This window comes from Mercenaria mercenaria, chromosome 13 (genome assembly GCF_021730395.1).
Source record: "Mercenaria mercenaria strain notata chromosome 13, MADL_Memer_1, whole genome shotgun sequence".
NCBI lineage: Eukaryota > Metazoa > Mollusca > Bivalvia > Venerida > Veneridae > Mercenaria > Mercenaria mercenaria.
The window spans coordinates 80,027,170-80,050,181 of NC_069373.1; the positions used below are offsets into that span (position 1 = coordinate 80,027,170).

At 37.2% G+C, this 23,012-nt stretch overlaps 1 protein-coding gene across 1 annotated transcript; it reads left to right on the forward strand.

The window, feature by feature from the left end:
- Window positions 1-1,042: 1,042 nt before the first annotated feature.
- LOC123528682 (cyclin-dependent kinase 9-like) lies at window positions 1,043-22,540 on the forward strand. The gene is made up of 4 exons (XM_045308599.2): window positions 1,043-1,258; window positions 10,832-10,913; window positions 11,690-11,780; window positions 18,888-22,540. The coding sequence occupies exons 1-4, from the start codon at window positions 1,116-1,118 to the stop codon at window positions 19,721-19,723; spliced, it is 1,152 nt and encodes a 383-aa protein (XP_045164534.1). The 5' UTR covers window positions 1,043-1,115; the 3' UTR covers window positions 19,724-22,540.
- Window positions 22,541-23,012: the final 472 nt, after the last annotated feature.

A 23,012-nucleotide genomic window follows, 5' to 3' on the forward strand; every position in this document is an offset into this window, starting at 1 on the left:
TCACCTGACAGGAGCCACTACCATAGAGGCTTTCAATGCACACATCGTCTGTAATCCAATGTAAATACTGTAGTAAAATACCACAGACTCTACCGGGGATCGAACTCCGGACCTCGTGATCTGAAGGCGGACACTCTAACCACGTCGCTAAAGTGTTAACCCATCAGCAAGGCTGTTGGAAGTGGCCTTATATACCTACAACCACTACATTCCTCTCCTCTCTAACATTGAAGGACCGGGCATCAACTGAACCTCCTATCAATTTCTAGCCCGAGGCATCAACTGAACCTCATATCAGTTTCTAGCCAAAGGCATCAACTGAACCTCCTATCAGCTTCTAGCCTGAGACATCAACTGAACCTCCTATCAGTTTCTAGCCAAAGGCATCAACTGAACCTCCTATCAGTTTCTAGCCCGAGACATCAACTGAACCTACTGTCAGTTTCTAGCCTCATCCAAATGCATGAATCCGTCAAACATCCTCGTCGCCATTGTAGTAAAATACCACAGACTCTACCGGGGATCGAACCCCGGACCTCGTGATCTGAAGGCGGACACTCTAACCACGTCGCTAAAGGGTTAACCCAACAGCAAGGCTGTTGGAAGTGGCCTTATATACCTACAACCACTACAATACACCAGCGATTTTACCATTATAACCTGCACTTGTTTGCGCCTCACATCCAACTTGAAAAGTTTCACTTGTACGACGATACTCCAGAGTGGGCCATGTACAGTATTGGAAGAAGAAGAAGAAGAAGTAAATGTTACCCACATGACTAGTCCTATGCCACCTCCTACATGCCCATCTTGCCGCAGTGCCCTGTCGGGTTTTGACATATTTCTCTAAAATATAAAGTGTACATTGTAAATTTTCACTTTTTGAATTCTTATTTAATTTATAGATAGGTAATCTAGTCTTAGGAGTCGCTTGTTTATTAAATAGAGAAGGAACTAAATTAGTATAATGTTACCTCAGGAAAAAATTTGGAGTCCGGAATAGGCCGGACATCTCAGACTTTTTACCTCATCCCCCCATAAACTGATGACGTTCTATTCATTTCCGGTGGACGACTCGTTCAATTAAATATTAATTAAAGCGTTTTACGGCAAGCATGCATCATTCACAACCATCCTCCTCACATGGAGGTGGTGGACCAATACGACAGCCTAACAGACATGAAGATTTGGACTTTCCGTACTGTCCGGACTCGAACAAATATGAAAAACTTGCTAAAATTGGACAGGGCACGTTCGGGTAAATAATACATCTGCGTAATTGATGGGATTCACAGGTCATACAATAACTTTGGTCCTTCTGAATAAGTTGATCTTGCCTTTAAATTCACAGACACTTGGACGCCAATAATCTATTCTTTTAAGGTTTTAGAGGTCCGGTATTTATCCCGGGAAAATATGATTGCAAATTTTTAGTAAGGCAGTGGCTAGAGAACCGGAATCGGTTCCCTAGACAGTGAACTTATTTGTCCGGAACCGGTTCTCTAACCAAAATTCCGTGCATAGGCTAGGGAACCGGAATTTTATTTCTATGCATAATGCTGCCGAAATCCACTTTGTTTCTTGGTAGGTGTCATGCCTATTATTATCTTAATAAATCTTACCATCCCCTTGCATTTATCTGCGTTTACTGTCTCCAAAAGTGTACTCGCCGCATACCGTGTCCGCCATATTGGAATGATATAAACTAGTACGAATAAATGCGTGGAAACTACTCTGCCGTTTTTCATGTTATTTGCTTTAAACATATACTATGTTCAAATTTTTTAAATATAAAATAATTTTGATTTGTATTTACGTCATTACATATTTATAGATGTGCAAACTAATTAAACTGCCATTAAAACTTCATGCGGATTCTTTGATCACTTTAAATACTGGTTTGTAACACCTCGGCATTTCACATTCAAAGATATATGATCAATACAAATTAACAGAAATTACTTAATTTGTTTTAATTGTTTCTTTTATTGCATTGTAATTTTAAGTTTATGTCGGCTTGCTCCAATGCCGACGATTTCCGCATTCATTCGTACTAGTTTATTTTATCATTCCAATATGGCGGACAGTATGCGGTGAGTACACTTTTGGAGACACATTAAACACAGATAAATGAAAGGGCATGGCTTGCTGAAATGGTAAGATTAATTGAGAAAATAACATGCATGATACTTACCAAAAGAAACAAAGTGAATTTCGACAGCTTTATGCATTGAAATAAAATTCCGGTTCCCTAGCCTATGCACGGTACTTTGGCTAGAGAACCGGTTCCAGACGAATAAGTTCGCTGTCTAGTGAACCGATTCCGGTTCTCTAGCCACTGCCTTTTAGTAAATAATAAAATAATTTGTACGTCATAATCAGAAGCTTATATCAAATTCTTGTGTTTCTCGGGACTGATGAATTGAAATGATAAACTTGATGTTTTCTATCATGTAGATTGTATGAATAAAGTTGCTGTTATATTGCGTGTTTTTTTTTTGTAAATATTTTATTTATAAATGAAATAGCTCTCACTTGGATTGGAGGCATGTTGAATATGAAATTTTAACTGTGGTTTTCAGTAGTCATTGTTATGTACTCGAGAGGTAAATTGAATTCAACAATTTATGAGCACAATCTATGTTAAAAATACGAAAGAAAACATTTTAATTCTTCAGTCTCGAGAAAAACACGAAATTGATAAAAGCTTTTGATTGCAAAGTTTTACTACCAATGATTTACCGACTTGGCAATCGTGTTTTTCTCGGGATTAAATAGTTATAAATACTTCTGTTTCCTGTCACTTACAACGTATCTAAAACGACAAAAAAAAATTAGAGCAAACTTTTGAAATCATAGATCTCCTGTTTCGAAAGATAAATTATAGTTTCCTCTATGTGATGAATTATAGTCTTCACTCTGTAAATACCATTTTCAGTATACATATTGGTTACCGGACCCTTAGCCACTGCCTTTATTGCCTTGTAAAGCCTTGTTTATTGTGTGTCTGACATATTTCTCTAGGTACTCCGGGGTTGAAAGTGTTACAAACCATGTACATTTAAAAAAATATGCAAAGTGAAAGTAAAAGTAGAGCTGTTAAAATGACAAAAAACTGCAATTTTTCAAAAAATAATTAACTATTTTTCCTTTCCCGGAGTATGCAGATAAGTATGATAGAAACACAACAAAAACAAATTTATAGAAAAAATATGTTTGAAAAAGAAGTTTGATAATTATCTTCTACAAAATAGAATGTGGACAGTCGAAGTACACGTGTTGTAAGCAGGGTTGGCAACTACCCGCCCAGGGTGGGTTTACACGCCCGGGTTTTCCCGGGTTGGGCAATACTCCTAAAAATGAAGTGGGCAATACTGGACAATAAGAAGTTTTTCTTTTTTAACCAAAACAGTTGAGTTTCTGTTATAAAATGTGAGCTAATTCTTACATAATTAATAAGTTTTACTTACTTTGAAATCATAAAGTGAAACAGGTAAAGTGATAGGTAGCTGACAGAACAGTTTTATTAACAAAATTATCATTTTTTTCTTACTCAACAAAATATTTTTTTATGTGAAAGTAAACACCTTTCAACATTTACATGAATTTATAAATGACACAGTATTACTTTCATATATTATAAACTACATACTGTCAGTGATCACATATTGAATGATCTCTCTAGGTCACAAAATGATTTTGCTAAGCTTGTGATAGTCTAACAGTCTAGTACTTCTTTATCACAAAGCTTTCTGTAACAGAACACAAGTTCTGCAGTTTTTTTGATACCATTAAAAGAAGTTTGTTTGTGAGTTTTGTCTGAATAATGCCAACATTTGAAGACACCCTTTCAATTGACCCAGTTGCCAGCATATCTAGAAGTTTTTTGGCACTACAGAGTGGTCTGAGACTGTTCTAAAACCAACACACTGCAATGTTTTAGTCTATGAGCTTTCAGTCTCTCAATTTTGGCACTAACCACAGTGCCACAGTCTTTACATTTTGCAATCTTTTTATAATCGTCCTCAGTAACATTAAAACTTTTCCACAAAGGGTCCTTAGATTTCATGGTTATATGATAGAAATGACAAATTTCAGGCCTCGACCTTAGCGGTGGACCGTTGGACCGACGCAACCAAAATATCGGCAGGTCCACTAACTATCAAAAGTTGGGTAGACCGACGGTCAACTAATTTTCAGTCACGGTCTGCAAATAAAATAAAACCCTTAAAAGTAAAAAAATAGGGGGAAATCGTACCCATATCGGCGAATTCACAAAATGAAAGTTGATTTTGCCTTAAGTACGGCATTCTACCGTTATAAGCATTGCCGAGTTAAAGTCAGGAAAGCACGAATGGACTACACCATCGATCGGGCGAGTGGTTTTTACGTGGTAACTTTACCAAATTGAGAAATTACATCAGGCAAAATTACTTGGATTGACTGGAATTTACCCGCGAATCGTAAAAATATCAAAACGTCATGCTGGTAATTTTCCATTCCACAAGCACGTGCGCCCTGTCGTAATGTCTAATTTACATCGCGGTTACTTTTGACACAAAAAACGCGCGTAGTGCATTCATTTTTAGCCCACCATCATCAGATGGTGGGCTATTAAAATCACTCTGCGTCCGTGGTCCGTCCGTCCGTCCGTTAACAATTTCTCGTTATCGCATCTCCTCAGAAACTACTGGGGGGATTTTGACCAAACTTTGTCAGAATGATGTATTGGTACCCTAGTTGTGTCCCCCTGAAAATCAGACTGGTTCAACAATTTATGAGTGAGTTATGGCCCTTTGTTTATTTCTATAATTTATATAGATTTATATAGGGAAAAACTTTGAAAACCTTCTTGTCCAAAACCACAGAGCCTAGGGCTTTGATATTTGGTATGAAGCATCATCTAGTGGTCCTCTACCAAGATGATTCAAATTATTTCTCTGGGGTCAAATATGGCCCCGCCCTGGGGGTCACATGGTTTATATAGACTTATAATTAGTTACATAGGGATATAAAACTTTGAATAACCTCTTGTCCAAAACCACAGGGCCTAGGGCTTTGATATTTTGTATGTGACATCATCTAGTGGTCTTCAACTAAGATTGTTCAAATTATACCCCTAGGGTCAAATATGGCCCCGCCCTGGGGGTCATATGGTTTACATAGACTTATATAGGGAAAAACTTTGAAAATCTTCTTGTCCAAACCACAAAGCCTAGGGCTTTGACACTTGTAATGTAGCATCATCTAGTGGTTTCTCTACCAAGTTTGTTCAAATTATCCTCCTAGGTTAAATATGGCCCCGCCCCGGGGTCACATGGTTCATATAGACTTATATAGGGAAAAGCTTTTAAAATGTTCTTGTCAGTAACTACAACATTCAAACTTGGACCACATGTATATTTTTGAGTGGCAAGATGAACCTTGACATGAGTTGACCTTGATTTTGACCTAGTGACCTACTTTCACAATTCTGTAGCTACAGCCTTCAAATTTGGACCACATGCATAATTTTGTGCACTGGAAAAAACTTTGACCTTTATTTTGACCTAGTGACCTTCTTTCACATTTTTGAAGGTACAGGCATCAAATTTGGACCACATGCATAGTTTCGTGTTTCAAAATGAAATTTGACATTGATTTTGACCTAGTGACCTACTTCCACATTTCTCAAGCTACAGCCTTCAAATTTGGACTACATGCATAGTTTTGTGTACCGAAAAAAACTTTGACCTTGACATTGACCTAGTGACCTACTTTCACATTTTTGAAGGTACAGGCTTCAAATTTGGACCACATGCATAGTTTTGTATTCTGAAATAAAATTTGACCTTGAATTTGACCTAGTGACCTACTTTTACATTTCTCAAGCTACAGCCTTCAAATTTGGACCACTTGCATAGTTTTGTGTACTGAAATGACCTTTGACCTTTACATTGACCTAGTGACCTACTTTCACATTTTTAAGGTACAGGCTTCAAATTTGGACCACATGCATAGTTCTGTATTCCGAAATAAAATTTGACCTTGATTTTGACCTAGTGACCTACTTTTACATTTCTCAAGCTACAGTCTTCAAATTTGGACCACATGCATAGTTTTGTGTACCAAAACAAACTTTGACCTTTACATTGACCTAGTGACCTACTTTCACATTTTTGAAGGTACAGGCTTCAAATTTGGACCACATGCATAGTTTTGTATTCCGCAGTAAAATTTGACCTGGATTTTGACCTAGTGACCTACTTTTACATTTCTCAAGCTGCAGCCTTCAAATTTGGACCACTTGCATAGTTTTGTTTACCGAAATGAACTTTGACCTTAAGATTGACCTAGTGACCTACTTTCACATTTCTGTAGCTACAGGCTTCAAATTTAGGACCACATGCATAGTTTTGTGTACTGAAACAAACTTTGACCTTGACATTGACCTAGTGACCTACTTTCACATTTTTGAAGGTACAGGCTTCAAATTTGGACCACATGCATAGATTTGTGTTGTGTACGGAAATGAAATTTGACCTTGAGCTAGTCAATAAGTCTTGAAATTTGGAACACTCAAAAATGGCACATTGGTGGGCGCCAAGATCACTCTGTGATCTCTTGTTTAATATAATCGCTTTAAATTTTCAACACCGCTTGAGAACTAATACAGTTTGAATACTATAACAATTTTAATAAGATATCGACAGGAATGTAGGCAAAATTCTTTAAAAACGATCAAATTTTCATATAATGTTTTGTAAAATTTCAAACAGCACGATCTTGATTATTTATTTCTTTCTTAAAGTAAATAAACGGTACATACTATGGTAATAAAATTCAGACTTTTGACCAGAAAGTGCAAAAAACACAATTAAAAAATCTTAAATAATGAAAAAGCGGCAGCAATTTAAATACATGGAGTAAAACAATTTTTGGCAAACAGATTTCTGTTAGCGCGGCAGAATAGGTTACGTGACCTAATGAACGTAAATAGAAATGTGGTATAAAATAAAGCAGTATGATGTCGTTGCGGTTTTTAATAAGTTTTAAATGATTTTTGTACATGTATGTTTTGACACAACACTTTGTTAGATATTCTTCTCAAACAATAATGTAAATTTCTTGAGGGCAAATAGGTCACAGAGGTAGGACATCCACTATCATCGTTCACGGTTTGACACATTTACATGTCAAGTTTATTCGGGATATTGCACATTCGCTTTTAAAAAATTAAAGTAAAAACTTTTTTACTGATTTCTTCTCAACAATTAAAGGAATCGAGAAAGTACGATCAGACAGTGATGTGTCACATGGCGCGAAAACATGACGTAATGCCATGACAATCTCGGGGAAACTATACCGCTTTGATCTCCGCTTCAGATGCCACGAATAACCGACACACTTCTTTTAGCTCTTTGAGGGGGTGTTAATTGAAGATGAAAACAAGGCCAATTACTTAGTTTATCATCAGAATAATTACCGATAATTAATTGTTGATGTTTTCTTTTTTCACTTTCAACACGGGTCGGGAGGATGATGATTATTGTGTCCATATTTTGGGACACTTTTCAAAATAATTATTTTTCGGGATAACAGATTGCTACAGTCTTCAATTTTTAATTATTTTAGAATTGAGTCCTGTTTCTTTGAGTCGTATGAAGTTATGACGTCTACAACATCACAATTTATGTGATAGAATTGGAGGTCCACTAAAGTCTGAGCAGGTCTACTACATTTTAGCAGTTGGTGGACCTGCTGGCAACTGCTGAAACAAGTTAAGGTCGAGGCCTGGACAATGTGATCAAAATTGGAAACTGAATGGCCAGATTTAAATTTTAAGTTGTTCATACTTCTAACTTTAATCACCTAATCTTGCTCAATAATTGCTCAGTCATCATAATAATACCTATTCAACATGTTCAATGGATTTTTATAGGTATTATAACATTAGGCATGCAGGTGTCATTGTTATCACTATATGGGTTGTAAGTCAACTAAGTGTTGAAATATGTATTGAAGTATAATATGAACTGAAATATTTTACTACTGGGCAATATGCTTAAAACCCAGGTATTAAACCCAGGTTTTTGCCAACCCTGGTTGTAAGACAAAATACATATAACACATTAACTGAACAAGGTCACCGCTATAGAGAGTATTTTCTACTTCTTTGAACAATTCCGTATATAATATATGCTATGAATATTACAAGTCTGTCAGGTATAATTCTCAACATGAAAATTTACCAGAGGGATGGTCTCAAAAGCTTTAAATCATCCTTAAAATACACCTCAACGCAACAAAGTCGTGTCTTATAATAATATATATTTTTTTACAAATTCAGCATGTTTTGAAAATTATCATTTACTATCAGTACAATAAAAAATAAAGGTAACTTACTCTGGGTGTTTCAACAAAAATTGCTTGTTCAAGGAAAACGAGAACCGATAGGAGCTTGGTTGATGTTGCTCTGTCAAATTTACAAACAGAGCCGGGACACATATTATATCATGAATGGTTATACTAAAAAAAAAACTTGCCTGTGAAGTCATCTGCCTTAATGGCTGAGAGGTTTAAGGTGCTGGATAACAATGTTCCACAGTTTTTGTCAGGGCCTATGGTTTGCTGTCTGCAGTGGGTGATCTTTTTTCAAATGTAACATTTCTAATATTTTCGTATTCTTTTAAATGATATAATCTCGAGATAAAAATTAAATATACATGTATTCAGAAAAAAGATTGTCCGCAGCGGGGAGCGATCCTGCGACTCTGACAAAAAATATAAAAGATGAACAGAATCAGCATGCCAAGCATTGATGAAATTCAGCAGAAGAGGAAACCTTAAGCCTGAATTAATTAATATTCTAAATTAGTAAAAAAACAAACTACGACATGAAAAGGTACAGTCATGGTAATTTTATCCAGATACTAGAGATCGTGATTATATTTACTTTCGCTTTGTTGTAACATTGCAGACATGGCAGAAATCTATACTTTATTTTCTTCAGTTTACTGGTTTCGAAGCAGTTTCCGTCATGAAATGAAGGTTTTTAAAATATCTTTTTTCTTGAACGTTTCAGTTCCGTAAAATGCTTCCAAAGAGAACACCTTAGCTCTTCTGCTTTACGAAAACATAAATATCAATAGTGTCTAGCCAACGTGATAACACACAGAGGGGCTCCAAAAGGGGTGAATAAATAGAGCTGAATCGGTTGACTACAGAAGCAGTTTCCGTCATCAATTTTTATTTTAATATTTATGTACATTTTTACAGTGAAAACGACTAGAAAAGCACCATCCGTGTTTTTTAATCTTTCTAGTGAAATTAATAAATACAATTTGAAGAAGTTTGAAGGTTCAGGTGTTAAATTAGGCTTGTTGAAAATAGGAGGTAAAAAAAAAAAGAAGCAAAATCTGAGACTCGAACTCGCGATCTCATGCTTGTGAAGCTGATGCCTTACCGATTGAGCTAATCAGCCAGTTGACGTCATAGCGACAATTTAAATATCTTATATACACATATACTACGTAAGGGATACAACCGTCACTTTGTATAGCACATAGTATGTGACCAGTTACCCCCCTTGGATAAGAAAATCTAATCATCTATATTTCATATTGGTTTTTGCTCTTAATTGTAAAAAAATTATTGCCGATGCACAAAAATGACTCATTTTTATCTTTATTGTGTATTTTTGGTAAATCATCTGGTTTCGACTGCCAAAAGGAGGAACTTTCAACTTTATTGGGGATTATGGAGTTATTCTTTGCGCATGCGCATTAGTTGCACGTGAAATCCCCCATGTGCGGAATGTAAACAAAACAATTATAGAATGAACAATTCGAGTTTTCTTGGAAAGTTTTTACCCTTTGTTGCTGAAATTTGACAGAGCTCTGGATTGCAGGGTAGCGTTATGGAAACAACCTCAACTTCATTGTGAAGAACGTCATGAAACGTAAAATAACGCGTTGACGGATACTACTAGCCGACGGGAACTGCTTCGAAACCAGTACATCAAAATCTGATTTAACAGAGAAACAGTTTATCTAATATAACAAACAAATTATTGCCCAACAATTGTGTATTATGTATGGATTTTGTACAGGGATAAAAAATAGATAAGTTCCGTTGTTGTATAACGATTGCCAATCCAAGGGCTGTATAAATAAATACATGAAAGCTCTTAATTACATTCAATGTAATTAAGAGCTTTCATGTATTTAAAATTTCATCTCAGTCATGATGATTGAGATGAAATTTTAGTTCTTTTTTGACAAAAAAGCTTTTTTGAGAGAATATGGAATTCAGAATTCATGGATTTCAACATTTTAACATGAAACAGACAAGTTTAACCCTTATCATGCTGGACACAATTGATTCTGCCTTTGTGACCAGTGTAGGTCTTGATCAGCCTGCACATCAGTGCAGTCTGACCAAGATCTGCACTGTTCGCCATACAGTCAGTATCTTTTCGGTAAGCACCCCTTTTAAAAGTTAATGATACTGTCAAAATTGAAAGATGGACAAGTTCATTACAAGTTTTTTTTATCTTCATAACAGGGGCCTGAGGCCTCTTCCCCTCAGAAAATTTTTTAAATCATGCAGTTTTCCCCCAAAATTGACTTTACATCAGGTTTTTTTATTCCTCTTTGCCCAAATACCGAACTATTTTTTTCCCCAAATCACAGGCCTGGGCCCCTTCCCCTCTTGGTAAAACAACCCTGTCATTATAGAAATTTAGCAGGGTAAGGGTTTATTTTCATGGATTGACACAGCCATGAAATCCATGAAAATAGTCAGTCCTCTGACATATATTGATGATTATACAACAGCATATTTATTTCAGAGAGGTGTTCAAAGCAAGAGACAAGAAAACTAAACAAGTAGTTGCTATGAAAAAAGTCCTCATGGAAAATGAAAAAGAAGGGGTATGTTAAGAACTTAGTATTCTTTAGAAATCAAAGGGCTGAAGTTCAGATGTTGAACATTAAAATTCTGTCTTTTCACAACATTTGTACAGTATATCGGATAGTTGATTTGATAGTTACAACTTACATAGAGAGATTTTACTTTCTTTATGAGTCATTTAAAGTTATTTGTAACTAATTTAAAAGTAGATTTTGTTCAGTTAAGAAGATCATGTTCAAGAAAGAAAAACCAATTCCTTGTGACTTGCTTGCATAGTAAATTTCCATAATCCTGTAAATGAAGTTGACTGAAGTTGTTTTGAGACATTTCATGAATGCATTTAATCTGTCATTTGTATCTGTTTCTTTTTCTCTGTAACTTCAAGTTTGAAACTGGATTATCAAGAAAAAAGTACTGATAAGCCTCTAGGTCAAACCATAGAGTGACCATGTTAACACTCTAAAGGCAATATTTTCTACTTTATTCTCATAGGACTTGGGCAGAGTCTCTGTTTAATATATAAGATAAATTTGTAACTAGGTGACTTGTTTTGTTTTGGAGTTGGTGGGGGGGGGGGGGGTGTAATGTGGTGGATGAAATGATACTAATTAAGAGACAATATTAAGATATCAAGCTGAGAAACCCTTAGCATTATTGGGCCATCATTGCCTTCTTGTTGCTTTATGTAGGGATGTCAGTATTCAGTTAATCAATAACTGGTTAACTGAATATCCATTGACATCCCTAGTTTCATGTTCTGTTTTCATGTTAAACATGTTTTAAAGTAATGTTTCAGTTCCCTATCACAGCGTTGAGAGAGATCAAGATTCTAAAGCTCTTGAAAAATGAGAATGTTGTCAACTTGATAGAAATATGCAGGACAAAAGGTAACATATATTTTAAACATGTTAAATTGACACATCTTTATATAAATGTCAAATTGGACTACCATTAAAAACAGACAAGAAAGTCTTATTACGGTATAAGAAGTCTATATGATTCAAGATAATAGATTTGATGTTTATGTAAGCCCTGGTGGGGCAGTCTTGACTTCCGTACTTCCCACTTTTGATTTCTAACTTTAGCACTTCTCACTTCCAACTTCTTGACTTCCTACTTCTAACTTCAATACTTTTGACTTCCAGCTTCCTGACTGTTGACTTCTGATTTCCAATTTTCACACTTCTGACTTCCGAAGAGGGAAAGTTGGAAGTCAGAAGTCAGTAAGATAGAAGTCAGAAGGGCAGAAGTTGGAAGCCAGAAGTGCGGAAGTCAGAATGTGGAAACTGTAAGTAAGAAATGAGAAGTTCGTAAGTTATAAATTAGAAAAAGAAATTGGAAGTCAATAGTCAGAAGCAAGGTAGTTAGAAGTTAAAAGTGAGGAAGGTGGAAGACAGGAAGTTAGAAGTCAGAAATGTGAAAGAAGTTGAAAGTAAATAGTCGAGAACTTGCAAGTGAGAAGTGTAGAAGTCAAAATTTAAAAGTAGGAAGTATGGAAGTCAAATGTCCCTCCAGGGCTTTAATAGATGTTTGCTGCAAAGTACAACAAAATTTTATTTTGTTTGGGCCACTACACTACAAAAAGATTTTCTGTACATCATATCACTTTCTAGCATATTTTAGCTTATCAGAGCACAGTGTGCTGAAAGTGAGGTATGTGATCTCTCACGGTCTGTCGTCCCAAAATTTTCTTCAAAACAACATCTTCTCTAAAACCATCAGATGAGTTAAGAATTGATGAAACTTGATTTGGATGGTCCTCTTCCAATGTTGTTTTAATTGTTCTGCTCTTATGGACTACCAGAGCTAAAAGTAGAGAAAGACAACATATTTTTCTTTATTACTGGCCCGATTTAGAAATAAGTGTATAAAAATGTTTCTTGGGTGACTCTCTGCTAAGATTGTTTAGATCATTCCTGACCGCCAGGAGGCGTATTCAGTTTGCCTTATATGTTTATAGTTGAACTTTTAGAAATCTTTCAACATTGCCTGTTGATTATTCAACAGTAGTATACTATAGTACAGTTCTTGTCAGGAGTATTTCTCAGCAACCACTGATTGGAATTTAGCCATACTTCATAGGAAGGTTCATTGTCAAGAGGAGATGCGCATATTGTCTGTGTTCTGGTTGAATGATATTTCACCGAGTTGTTGCCTTTTGATTATTCAACAGTAGTATACAGTTACTACATTGGTATTGTTCGGAGTATTTCTCAGCAAGCACTGGTTAAAATTTAGCCAAACTTTATGAGAAACTTTACTATCAAGAGGACCTGCACGTAACATCTTTTTTGATCGGATAATTTATTACTGTCAGAGTTATTGTCCTTCCATTCAGCATTAGTACACTATAGTACAATTCTTGTCCAGAATATTCCTTAGCAATCATTTGATAAGTTAGAATTCAACGGAACTTCATGGGAAGTTTCACTCTCAAGAGGAGATGCACGTATGTTCTGGTGGGAAGATTTTCACTGAGTTTTTGCCCTTTAATGATTCAACCTTAGTAAACTGTAGCACCATCATAGTCAGGAATATTTCTCAGCAACCACTGGAATTCAGGGAAATTTCAGAGGATGCTTCACTCTCCAGGGGAGATGTGCATTTTTAGCCCGACTATTCAAAGAATAGGTAGAGCTATTGGACTCACTCATGTGTCGGCGTCCGCGTCCCGATTTGGTTAAGTTTTTGTATGTAAGCTGGTATCTCAGTAACCACTTATGGGAATGGATTGAAACTTCACACACATATTCACTGTGATAAACAGACTTACATTGCACAGGTTCCATAACTCTATTTTGCTTTTTTACAAAATTATGACCCTTTTTCAACTTAGAAATTTTTGGTTAAGATTTTATATGTAAGCTCGTATCTCAGTACCCACTAATGGGAATGGATTGAAACATCACACACTTGTTCACTGTCATAATCTTACCTGCGTTGCACAGATTCCATAACTCTACTTTGCATTTCTACAAAATTATGCCCCTTTTTCGACTTAGCAGTTTTTGGTTAAGTTTTTATATGTAAGCTGGTATCTCAGTTCCCACTAATGGGAATGGATTGAAACTTCACACACTTGTTCACTGTTGTGATCTGACATGTAATGCACAGGTTACATAACTTTACTTTGCATTTTTACAAAATTCTGTCCCTTTTTTGACTTAGCAGGTTTTGGTTAAGTTTTTGTATGTAAGCTGGTATCTCAGTAACCACTAATGGGAATGGATTGAAACTTCACACAATTGTCCATTGTCATGAACTGATAAGCATCTTACAGGTTCCATAACCCGCTTTTGCAATTCTACAAAAAATTTCCCCATTTTAGCTCACTTGAGCCAAAGGCTCATGGTGAGCTTTTGTGACCGCTCAATGTCCGTTGTGTGTTGTCCGTCGTCCATCCGTCAACATTTAAAAAAAAATCTTCTTCTTGAAAACCACTGGACAGAATTACATCAAACCACAGGAATGATCCTTGGGTGGTCCCCTTTCAAAATTGTTCAAAGAATTGAATTCTATGCAGAACTCTGGTTGCCATGGCAACTGAAAGAAAAAACTTTAAAAATCTTCTTGTCCAAAACCGCAAGGCATAGAGTCTTGATAAAATTTGGCATGTGACATCATCTAATGGTCCTCTATGAAGATTGTTCAAATTGTGCCCTTGGGGTGAAAAGAGGCCCGCCCTGGGGCCCCAAGTTTTAAATAGACTTATAGGAAAAAACTTTAAAAATCTTCTTGTCTAAAACCACAAGACCTAGGCCTTTGATATTTGGTATGTAGCATTGCCTTGATGTCCTTTATCAGAATTGTTCAAATTATAACCCTGGGGCGAAAAGAGGCCCTGCCCTGGGGGTCCCAAATTTAACATAGACTTACATAGAGAAAAAAATCTTCTTGTCTGAAAGTTCAAGGCCTAGGCCTTTGATATTTGGTATGTAGCATTGCCTAGTGAATGTCTAACAAGATTGTTCAAATTATTTCCCTGGGGTGAAAAGAGGCCCTGGGTGTCACTTACTAAATAACTTAAAAAATAATCAGATCATATTTCCAAGACTGTTTAATTATAATTTCCTGATGACCCCAAGTGATTAGGGGTCACCTGACTGTAACCTTGACCTACTGACCTACTTTCTTGTTTTTTAAGATACAGCCTTGAAATTTTGATGACATATACAGTTTTGCACACTGATCTTAAAACTGACTTTCAGTGACCATAAATATGACCTGACCTACTTTGTAATATTTTAGCATCAGTTTGCCATTTTAAACATGTGGCCCATATTACTCAGGTGAGCGATTCAGGGTCATCATGACCCTCTTGTTCAACTTTTAATAGCCCACCATCATCAGATGGTTGGCTATTCAAATCACTCTGCGTCCGTGGTCCGTCCGTCATTCCGTCCGTCAGTTAACAATTTCTCGTTATCGCATCTCCTCAGAAACTACTAGGGGGATTTTAACCAAACTTTGTCAGAATGATGTATTGGTACCCTAGTTGTGTCCCCCCTGAAAATCGGACTGGTTCAACAATTTTTAGCTCATCTGATTTTTTGAAAAAAAATGATGAGTTATTGTCATCACTTGAGCGGTTGTCGGCGTCGGCGTTGCCTGGTTAAGATTTATGTTTAGGTCAGCTTTTCTCCTAAACTATCAAAGCTATTGCTTTGAAACTTGGAATACTTGTTCACCATCATAAGCTGACCCTGTAAAGCAAGAAACATAACTCCATCTTGCATTTTGCAAGATTTATGGCCCCTTTTGTACTTAGAAAATATCAGATTTCTTGGTTAAGTTTTATGTTTAGGTCAACTTTTCTCCTAAACTATCAAAGCTATTGCTTTGAAACTTGGAATACTTGTTCACCATCATAAGCAGACCCTGTACGTCAAGAAACATAACTCCATCTTGCTTTTTGCAAGATTTATTGCCCCTTTTGGACTTAGAAAATCAGTTTTCTTGGTTAAGTTTTATGTTTAGGTCAGCTTTTCTCCTAAACTATCAAAGCTATTGCTTTAAAACTTGCAACACTTGTTCACCATCATAAGTTGACCCTGTACAGCAAGAAACATAACTCCATCCTGCTTTTTGCAAGATTTATGGCCCCTTCTGGACTTAGAAAATATCAGATTTCTTGGTTAAGTTTTATGTTTAGGTCAACTTTTTCTCTTAAACTATCTAAGCTATTGCTTTGAAACTTGCAACACTTGTTCACCATCATAAGCTGACTCTGTACAGCAAGCAACATAACTCCATCCTGCTTTTTGCAATAATTATTGCCCCTTTTGGACTTAGAAAATCATTTTCTTGGTTGAGTATTATGTTTAAGTCAACTTTTCTCATAAACTATCAAAGCTATTGCTTTAAAACTTGCAACAGTTTTTCACCATCATAAGTGGACACTGTACATCTAGAAACATAACTCTATTCTGCTTTTTGCAAGAATGATGGCCCTTTTAAGACTTAGAAAATCATGGGTAGGACAATATTTCTATTACACAAAAAAAATCAGATGAGCTTCAGCACCCGCAAGGCGGTGCTCTTGTTGAATGAGTTATGGCCCTTTGTTTATTTCTATTATTTACATATATTTATATAGGGAAAAACTTTGAAAATCTTCTTGTCCAAAACCACAAAGCCTAGGGCTTTGATATTTGGTATGAAGCATCATCTAGTGGTTCTCTGCCAAAATGGTTCAAATTATTTCCCTGGGGTCAGATATGGCCCCGCCCCATGGGGGGTCACATGGTTTATATAGACTTGTATAGGGAAAAACTTTGAAAAACTTCTTGACCAAAACCACAGGGCCTAGGGCTTTGATGTTTTGTATGTGACATCATCTAGTGGTCTTCTACTAAGATTGTTCAAATTACCTCCCTAGGGTCAAATATAACCCCGCCCTGGGGGTCATATGGTTTACATGGACTTATATAGGGAAAAACTTTGAAAATCTTCTTTTCCAAACCACAAAGCCTAAAGCTTTGATATTTGTAATGTAGCATCATCTAGTGGTTCTCTACCAAGTTTGTTCAAATTATCCCCTTAGGGTCAAATATGGCCCCGCCCGGGGGGTCACATGGTTCATATAGACTTATATAGGGAAAAGCTTTTAAAATCGTCAATAACCTACAATATTCAAATTTGGACCACATGTATAGTTTTGAGTGGCAAGATGAACCTTGTCTTGAGTTGACCTTGATTTTTACCTAGTGACCTACTTTCACATTTCTGTAGCTACAGCCTTCAAATTTGGACCACATGCACTAGAAAAAACTTTGAGCCTGCCCGCTTAGCTCAGTAGGTAAGAGCGTTGGTCTACGGATCGCGGGGTCGTGAGTTCGATCCTCGGGCGGCGCGTATGTTCTCCATGACTATTTGATAAACGACACTGTGTCTGAAATCATTAGTCCTCCACCTCTGATTCATGTGGGGAAGTTGGCAGTTACTTGCGGAGAACAGGTTTGTACTGGTACAGAATCCAGGAACATTGTTTAGGTTAACTGCCCCCCGTTACATGACTGAAATGCTTTTGAAAAACGGCGTTAAACCCAAAACAAACAAACAAACAAAAGAAAAAACTTTGACCTTGACATTGATCTAGTGACCTACTTTCACATTTTTGAAGATACAGGCTTCAAATTTGGACCACTTGCATAGTTTAATGTTCTGAAATGAAATTTGACCTTTATTTTGACCTAGTGACCTACTTTCACATTTCTCAAGCAACAGCATTCAGATTTTGACCACATGCATAGTTTTGTGTACCGAAAAAAACTTTGACCTTGACATTGACCTAGTGACCTACTTTCACATTTTTGAAGGTATAGGCTTCAGACTTGGACCACATGCATAGTTTTGTGTTTTTGAAATGAAATTTCACCTTGATTTTAACCTAGTGACCTACTTTCACATTTCTCAAGCTACAGCCTTCAAATTTGGACCACATGCATAATTTTGTGTACCGAAATGAACTTTGATCTTCAGAATGGCCTAGTGACCTACTTTCACATTTCTCAAGCTACAGGCTTCAAATTTGGACCACATACATATTTTTGTGTTCTGAATTGAAATTTGACATTGACTTTTACCTAGTACCTACTTTCACATTTCTCAAGCTGCAACCTCAAGATTTGAAGCACATGCATAGTTTTGTATACTTAAGTGAACTTTGACCTTGAAATTGATCTTGTGACCTACTTTCACATTTCTCAAGCTACAGCTTTCAAATTTGGACCACATGCATAGTGTTGTGTACTTGAAATTTGACCTTGATTTTGACATTCAGCTAGTCTTGAAATTGGAACACTCAAAAATGGCTCAGTGGTGGGCACCAAGATCACTTTGTGATCTCTTGTTTTCATTCAACTGACAAGGCTGTTGAATAGTTGAGCTTTGCTGTCCTCCGACAGCTCTTGTTTCATCATGTTCCAATGAAACAATTTTTCAATGAAATATTGCCCTTAGATTATTCAACGTCAGTTAGTTATATGTGCCCAGTCAGTGAATTCCACTTTTGTTCTTTTGGTATGCAGTAGTCATTTTTCGGGGAGCATCCATCGGTTTTACCAATATTTAGTTGTTTTTGCTATTACAGTTGGCAGTGTTTTACTCTTGTGTATATTGAATTCTATTTTTGTTGCTCTTTAATCAGACATGGTAGTGTTGTATACATTTAACTTTCAAAAACTGTATTGCTATTTTTTTATTTTGATTGAAAATAGAATGTTGTTTGTTTTGTCCCTTTCTCACAGACAATTTACAGGTATTATATGATATACAGAAAGTTACTTTTATGTGCCATTTAATAACCATCCTTAGGTTATGTGTGATGGACTTTACACAAGCATTGCTAGGTGATAGAGACACAATATTTATATGATCTGGAAACTCCTTTCTGCCTTATGTCTTACAACTGTCATATTGTGACTATTTATGAAGTAGAAGTAAGAACAATTTTCACTTGACCATTTGTTTAGAAATGTTTGTTTTTATTTTAGCCACTCCATACAATCGTTACAAGAGCACATTCTACTTGATCTTTGAGTTCTGTGAACATGACCTGGCTGGTCTCCTTAGCAACGCCAACGTGAAGTTTTCACTCGGGGAGATAAAGAAAGTCATGCAGCAGCTTCTCAATGGTTTATATTACATTCACACTAACAAAATTCTGCACCGAGATATGAAAGCTGCCAATATACTTATTACGAAACAAGGTGTGCTCAAAATGGCAGATTTTGGACTTGCTAGAGCTCTCAGTCATTTATCAAAGTACACAAACAGGGTGGTGACGTTATGGTACCGACCTCCAGAATTGTTACTTGGTGAAAGAAATTATGGCCCGCCCATTGATATATGGGGTGCTGGGTGCATATTAGCGGAAATGTGGACACGGTCGCCGATCATGCAAGGAAAAACAGAACAACATCAGTTACAGTTGATCAGCCAGCTCTGTGGTTCTATCAAACCAGAGGTTTGGCCCGGATGTGATAAACTTGAACTTTATTCCAAGTTAGAGATTCCAGATGGGCATAAACGGAAAGTGAAAGAAAGACTCAAGCCTTATGTGAAGGATCAATATGCGTTAGACCTGCTTGACAGGTTGCTGTGTCTTGATCCTACAAAGCGTATAGACTCGGACACGGCTCTCAATCATGATTTCTTCTGGGAAGATCCACCCCCACAGGACCTCAGTAGAATGTTGTCACAGCACTCTACGTCGATGTTTGAGTACCTGGCCCCTCCAAGACGCCCTCAAGCTAGAGGAGGCCCTCCAGTGCCACAGCAGCCAAGACCCCAACCGAACATGGATCAACACTTTGAGAGAGTGTTCTGAATAGTAGAATTTTCTGAAATTTAGATAAAATATGTTTTAATCTGATAAGTAAGTAGAGTTCAGTCATCAACCATGACTATAAAACGGGAGGTATAAAAAGGAATGTGTGACAAATCACTCCAGCAAAAAAAATCCCCATTACAGTTCGATCAAGGCAGACAAATAACAGTTTATAAGGTGACAATTTTTAACTGTTTGTGCACATATATATATAATTTTAAAATCCCCTGTCAAAGAAGAGGGAGTATATTCTTTTGCCTACCTTGGTTGTTTTATCCAAATGTCAGTAAACATTTCATGTCAGTAACAAGAAAATAGCTCTGTCCAGCACTGGAAGAACTTCGTAGGATGATTGTCTATTGCTTTTATTGTGGTGGGTCAGAGTGGGAGTGGTGGGGGAGGGAGTTTTGGGTTGTCATCGTTTACCACAAGTTCAGTATTGCTTTATTATGCTCCCCAAAGGGCAAACATATAGTTGCCACTTTGTCCGTCCTTCCATCCATCTGTCTGTCCGTCACACTTTTGTTCAGAGTATAACTTTAAAAGTATTAATGTCATTTGATTGAAAGTTCACACAATCATAGAGGCCATTGAGACAAAGTGCAGTGTCAAATAATCATAACTCTACCTTACCTAGTTTTTGAATTTTCTCCTTTATTATACAAAATAGACTGGAGCATTACTTGAAAAGTATTAATGGCATTTCATTAAAACTTCACAAAATGATAGAGGCCATTGACGGGAAGTACCATAACTCTACCGGAGCATCAATCGGTTTTACCGATTCCTTAATAATGATATGGTCCAAGCCAGTATGTGGATTTTTGAGAATCAATACATTTTTATGCCCCCGAAGGGAGGCATATAGTTTTTGAACCGTCTGTCGGTCTGTCGGTCTGTCAGTCTGTCGGTCTGTCCGCAATTTCCGTGTCCGGTCCATATCTTTGTCATCGATGGATGGATTTTCAAATAACTTGGCATGAATGTGTACCACAGTAAGACGACGTGCAGTGCGCAAGACCCAGGTCCGTAGCTCAAAGGTCAAGGTCACACTTAGACATTAAAGGAAAGTGCATTGATGGGCGTGTCCGGTCCATATCTTTGTCATCGATGGATGGATTTTCAAATAACTTGGCATGGATGTGTACCACAGTAAGACGACGTGCAGTGCGCAAGACCCAGGTCCGTAGCTCAAAGGTCAAGGTCACACTTAGACATTAAAGGATAGTGCATTGATGGGCGTGTCCGGTCCATATCTTTGTCATCGATGGATGGATTTTCAAATAACTTGGCATGAATGTGTACCACAGTAAGACGACGTGCAGTGCGCAAGACCCAGGTCCTTAGCTCAAAGGTCAAGGTCACACTTAGACGTTAAAGGATAGTGCATTGATGGGCGTGTCCGGTCCATATCTTTGTCATCGATGGATGGGTTTTCAAATAACTTGGCATGAATATGTACCACAGTAAGACGACGTGCAGTGCGCAAGACCCAGGTCCGTAGCTCAAAGGTCAAGGTCACACTTAGACATTAAAGGATAGTGCATTGATGGGCGTGTCCGGTCCATATCTTTGTCATCGATGGAAGGATTTTCAAATAACTTGGCATAATGTGTACCACAATAAGACGACGTGTCACACACAAGACCCAGGTCCGTAGCTCAAAGGTCAAGGTCACACTTAGACGTTAAAGATCATTTTTCATGATAGTGCATTGATGGGCATGTCCGGTCCATATCTTTGTCATTCATGCATGGATTTTAAAATAACTATGCATGAATGTGTGACACAGTAAGACGATGTGTCGCGCGCAAGACCCAGCTTCGTAGGTCAAAGGTCCTAAACTCTAACATCGGCCATAACTATTCATTCAAAGTGCCATCGGGGGCATGTGTCATCCTACGGAGACAGCTCTTGTTTTTTCAATCATTGACAGTCATAATGGCAGTGCATTAAAGAGCAAGGCCACAGTGACCTTGACACTGAAATGGTTTCAGATCAGTGGTTGGAGCCTGTTTGACCCTTTGACCTCCAAACTTCATATCATGATTGTCTAATGTTCGAAGATGACACCTGTCCCTTTTGGTGTTAGGAGGTCAAAGACCAGTAACAGCATAATTCAGACTAAAAAATACACACCCATTTACATGCAACAAGCAATCTGACTAAAGTACTTGATCTTCTAAACGAAGATCTGAGAACGACCCATTCACATACGTCTTCTGTATATTTTGGATTTCCAGTATTACTATTTTTATTTTAACCAATCAGACGACTTGTTCGAATACCAAAGAGTAAGAAAAATATGCAGTTATTTCAGGGCTCGAACCCGGGACCCCTCGCTTACAAAGCAAGTGGCCTACCGACTGAGCTAACCGGCCATCTGACACAATACGACAAAAGAATTGTAAATATCAAAAGTCAAGGCTACAGGTAGATTTACAAAATGTTGTAAGCTAAGCTCTAATTGGCTAGCGAAAGGGTCGTCAGAACGAGGCCATGAATAGGTCGTTCTCAGATCCTATGCGTAGCGTAATAGGATATGTACTTTAGTCAGATTGATGCAACAAGTGTATTTTGGGCGGCATATATATTTTACGAATCATGTCTTGTTTTCTGGATATATTTAGAGACAGGAAGGTCTTTTTTACAAAAATAGACAAGAAGCTGCAGGACAGTTGAGTTAACATGGTGAAACATCCTTTTTTTCACACAATCTTTTTTCAAATTCTTATTGAAACAATATTAGTTTCATTGAAATTAAGTCTTATAAGGTGTTTTTAATTGAATTATAGAAAATAAAGAAAGAAAATTGTTGATGTTGGATTTCTTGTCCTTGGTGATCTATTGTAGTCATAATTATGCCTCCCACACCACTGAGTGGTGGGAGACATATTGATTTAATCCTGTGTGTGTGTGTGTGTCTGTCCGTCAGTCGTCTGTTGCAAATCTTGTCCGCACTCTAAGTTGAACATTTCTTATCTAATCTTCACCAAACTTGAACAAAATGTGTTTGCCAGTAAGTCCTTGGCCAAGTTCGATAACTAGCCAAATCGGCCCAGGCACTTCGGAATTATTGCCCTTGATTTACCGATAGGCCGCTTACTCCAAAACTTACCGATAGGCCGCTAACTCCAAAACTTAGGCAGTTGTGGGAGACATGCGCTTTTCTCAAAAGCAGCTCTTAGACTAGTTTAAAAAGAAGATTCTGGTGGTTCAGTTATAGAGACATGTTTTCAAGTATTTACCATTTCTTTGTTACAGTAGCTTTTATATTTTGACTGTTCAC